At 45.0% G+C, this 4,712-nt stretch overlaps 1 protein-coding gene across 1 annotated transcript; it reads left to right on the forward strand.

Annotated features, from left to right (window-relative positions):
* The first annotated feature begins 2,547 nt into the window (after positions 1 to 2,547).
* LOC146203276 (uncharacterized) lies at positions 2,548 to 4,336 on the forward strand. The gene is made up of 3 exons (XM_084585475.1): positions 2,548 to 2,762; positions 3,553 to 3,706; positions 3,924 to 4,336. The coding sequence occupies exons 2-3, from the start codon at positions 3,659 to 3,661 to the stop codon at positions 4,320 to 4,322; spliced, it is 447 nt and encodes a 148-aa protein (XP_084441601.1). The 5' UTR covers positions 2,548 to 2,762; positions 3,553 to 3,658; the 3' UTR covers positions 4,323 to 4,336.
* Positions 4,337 to 4,712: the final 376 nt, after the last annotated feature.

Below are 4,712 nucleotides of genomic sequence, written 5' to 3' on the forward strand. Positions count from 1 at the left end.
CGGAATATAACCAGCCCTTATACATAGCATTCATTGATTACGAAAAAGCATTTGACTCAGTTGAAACATTGGCGGTGATGCAGGCATTGCGAAATCAGGGGGTAGACGAGCCGTACGTGAAAGTGCTGGAAGATATATATAGTGGCTGCACAGCAACCATAGTTCTTCATAAAGAAAGTAACAAAATTCCCATAAAGAAAGGTGTTAGGCAAGGAGACACAATATCCCCAGTACTATTCACAGCTTGCTTAGAGGAAGTATTCACAGACTTGGAATGGGAGCAGTTAGGGATAAGGGTAAGATGGAGAATACCTCAGTAATTTGCGATTTGCAGATGACATTGCCTTGCTAAGCAATTCGGGGGATGAACTGCAAATAATGATTGATGACCTAGACAGGAAAAGTAGAAAGGTAGGCTTGAAAATCAATATGCAGAAGACTAAGGTAATGTTCAACAGCCTCGGGAAGCAACAGCAGTTTACATGAGGTAGTGAAGTACTGGAAGTAGTAAGCGAATATGTCTACTTAGGACAGGTAGTAACCGCAGATCCGAACCATGAAAAGGAAATAACAAGAAGAATAAGATTGGGATGGAGCGCATTTGGCAAGCACTCGCAGATTATGGCTAGCAGCTTACTGGTATCGCTCAAGAGGAACGTATACAACAGTTGCATCTTACCTGTACTCACCTATGTGGCTGGAACGTGGAGGCTAACCAAGAGAGTTCTACTTAAATTGAGGACAACCCAGAGGGCTATGGAACGAAAAACGGTAGGGGTAACATTAAGAGATAGGAAGCGTGCAGAGTGGGTCAGAGAAATAACTGAAGTTACTGACATTCTACTGGAAATTAAGAAGAAGAAATGGGCATGGACAGGACATGTAGGGTGAAGAGAGGATAACCGATGGTCTCTTAGGGTAACAAACTGGATTCCAAGGGAAGGAAAGCGTAGCAGGGGGCGGCAGAAAGTTAGGTGGGCGGATGAGGTTAAGAATTTCGCAGGGGTCAAGTGGATGCAGCTAGCACAGAATCCGGTTAAGTGGAGAAATATGGGAGAGGCCTTCGCCCTGCAGTGGGTACATTCAGGCCGATGATGATGATGATTATTATTATTACACATAATGTTTGTATGGGCTCCACACCTCACAGTATGCTACGTAGCGTCATGCTACGTTGCACATGACTGAGATTCATGAGTCAGTATTATAAGCTTGAGTCATGACAATATATAATGCATATTATAAATTATAATAAACACCTTACTCTGGGTTACTTAGCAGAGTGTTTTAGAGCAAAACACTTCGCTCTACTAAAGCACAGCTCTACTGCTCGCATCACGCAAGGTCGCGTTATTCTGATACACCAGCGGTACTCGGGTGCTGAAATACAACATTATATTTCGCTCTGCTATATTTACTCTGGTTTGTGAACCGTCGAGGTCGGACCTCTTAGCACCATCATTCGTATAAACATTAGTGGGCCCCCTATTTGACGTAGACGGTTAGGAGTAGTATCAAACGATTCAGCGTTTTACGGAGCACAGAATTACTAGTTGAGTCAGAGCCTGGTGTACGCTAGGGATTAGCACCGAAGACCGTTGTCATCCCAAACCATACCTTCCATCAACCTTCGTAGCCTCCATAAGAATGCCTTTCTCAGCGTGGTGCAAAGGGAAGGTCACACTTATGGGTGGGCACCTGACCGCACCGCAAGGGAACGGAGGAAAGGGGAATGAAAAAAGACAGAGAGAAAGGGCTGCCAAGTGGAGGGCTCCATTATAGCCAAAATTTGGTTCGTCATGTAAAATCTGGCCGTGAACTTACCAAACGCGAAGAGAGCCAAGGTCGAAGCGGCAGTAGTGACTGCGGCCGATGGTAACGCTCTTGAAACTTTGTTCAAGGATAGTTGAACCTGTACAATTTTTTTTAGTTTTGCTATGTTGCATTGTGAATATGAATCATGAGTAATGATAATGGCTATAAGCCATGGCTATGCGTACATGAAGTACGTACTCTACTCCTTACAATACGTACTCTACACCTTACATATATTATACCCCGATCAGACGAGCAAGTTTAGTGTGCACTTTCAACGAGTGCACTCGCCTTTAGTGTCATTCGTATCGTGTCACACGGTGAATTTTAATTACACTCGCTGCTGAACGCACTCAGCGCGGAGTGAGTTTGGGGAACTCACTTTACTTTGTCCCGCAGGCGAGTGTGTAGTCTCGATAGCAGCTTTCGAAAAATAAAATGCAACGTTGCCAATAAAAACAATTTTTTTTTTCACCTAATTTTTTTTATCTTTCTGACCTTTTAAATTTCTTTTACGCTAACCGTAGGGTATATATATATATATATATATATATATATATAGCAAAAATTGCAATCAATATTTTTTTCATTTAGCTGCAATAGTCGTCAGGGCAGCCGCAGTGACATTGCTATGATGGATGATGGATGATGGCTCTCATGGCGGCGACCGTGAATGGTTATGTTGCGGCAGTGTTGCTCCGTTTGCTGTCCAGGGTACAAGATGGCATTCTGCCCAGCGGCCGAGGAAAAAAGAGAGCGGACGTCATGGTCGGAGTCGGAGACATATGCCTTGATAAGGCTTTGGGAAGACAGCCTCGGCGACCTCCGGCGCACGAAGCTCAACGCAAAGGTATACGCGACCATCGCTGAGAAGCTGCAAGCCGCCGGCATTATGAAAACAACAAAGGAAGTAAAAAAAAAATAGAAAACTTGGGCAACAAATATAGGTGAGTTTTATATTTTGAACGCTCTCATGAAATGGCATGATTTGCATCGTCTCTGCTGAACGGAACGACGAAACGGCGCTGATAGACGGGGACGAGGGCGAAGAGAGGCACATGTCTGTCTCTTCACTCGCATCCCGTTTGTCAGCAGTTTTGTCGTTCCGTTCAATATGAACAAACCAGCCCGACTAAGCCCTCTTCCTGGATCGCTTCCGCGTAAACTTCTGTGTGGGTTTGAGCAAGCTTGTCTTCATGTTTGTTGATGCAACCTCGCGCGCTGTACGTGCCGTGTTCCTTTGCGTGATTTTGAACAAGCTGCGCACCTCGCATGCTGCAGGTGCACACTACAGACTGTGCTCAGCTAGCCTATTTTCTATATTGTGTCATGGTCATAATCACCCTCAGACATACTCAACATCGATTACGGCTTTGAAATGCTCTATTGTTCTTGGGCTCAGCAACCCACTGCTACATGCACCGAGTGACCGCGGCAAATACAAGTGCTTCACGCCTGCTTGTATGTACAACTTATCTAAGGTATTTCTGCGTGTATATGCATTCATAAATTTCCCTACACATGGAACTGCTGAAAACCTTTGTCATGCAAACGTTCCTTCCCTTCTTTACACGTTACGTTGCAGCAGCATCTTCAATTCAGAAATTAGTAGCCAACAATAAGGGCAGCCCATGCATTAAAGTCGCCACATTTCCACATTTTTCTAACACTTCATTTACAATAAAGTCCATGAGGTCAAGCGGTGTAGAACACAGTTTATGATTTTTTTCTTTACAGATTTCTCAGCCTTGGGAAAACTACGGGGTCAGGAGGTATTTCCTGGCCTTATTATTGGGACATTCATAGGTTCCTGGGCTCCCTGCCAGTCAATGACTGCAGCCTGATGGAGGAACCATGCTGCAGTCAGAACGAGAACGAACCTGCTGAGCTGGTGTGTAGTTGTGGTGACTTTTTGTTTGTAGTAAGTGTGCAAAATGACTAACAAAACAGATTTCTTTGTATGCAGCCAGTACTTGAAGTAATAGCATGCAATACTTGGGGAAACCCTATTATGCCGCGATTCAAAAATTTTTAAATTACAGTTCCCTTTAGCTGCATGTAGAACTATATCTGCTATACATTAACGCAGAACATGTGTATTGTTTCAGATCTTCTTCAGCATGCTGGAGGGAGCAGAAAGTGAGTCCTCGGAACCAGATGCGGTGTGTAATGAAAATGAAGACATGCCTTCTCCAGCTGCGACTCCAGAAGAGCCTGAGCCCTTCCCATGTACGACGGCTTCGCCGCTGCCTTCAGCAGTGGAGAGCCCCAACGCGGCAAGCTTGCCTCATGCACCTAAAAGGCAGCGGACAGCTGCTGCAAAGGGGCTGGCAGCCCAAACTGCCCTCCAGCAGCTGCTTGAAGAGCAACGGCATCTACGCTGTGCAGCAGAAAAAGAGAGAACCAAGGATCGAGCGCTCAAGGAGCGCCAGTTAGCTCTCGAAAAACGTGCTGCCATTCGTGAAGACCGGTTCATCGATATCCTTGAAAAACTTGTAAATAAATAAATGTAGCCAGCTGTAATGGGGCAAATAATTTCAAATGTTTATTAAACTAGTGAGCTTCACACCACTATTTTCGGATGCATCTCAAGAATGAAGCTACTTTTCCTGGCTTTGACCGATTCTAATGACCCTGCGAACGGGACAATGCAGGGAGTGGCATGACATTACACAGAGAAGACTGTCATGAGGCAAGTATCTTTGCTTCATGTGCCATCCCCTTAATTGTCATGCAAGCAGTCATGAGAACCTGCCAACAGAATTGTCTGGAGGAGGTCCTTGGAAAAAAGTGCTCGCAGCTTATTTGTGTATTCTTGCGCATCGTCGCTCTCAACACAGAGCCTGTCGACAAACAAGCGGACAGAATAAGCGACATTGAGCAACGAATGCAAGTGA

Source organism: Amblyomma maculatum, chromosome 1, assembly GCF_055883805.1.
Source record: "Amblyomma maculatum isolate TAMU_Amacu chromosome 1, ASM5588380v1, whole genome shotgun sequence".
In the NCBI taxonomy this organism is placed as follows: domain Eukaryota; kingdom Metazoa; phylum Arthropoda; class Arachnida; order Ixodida; family Ixodidae; genus Amblyomma; species Amblyomma maculatum.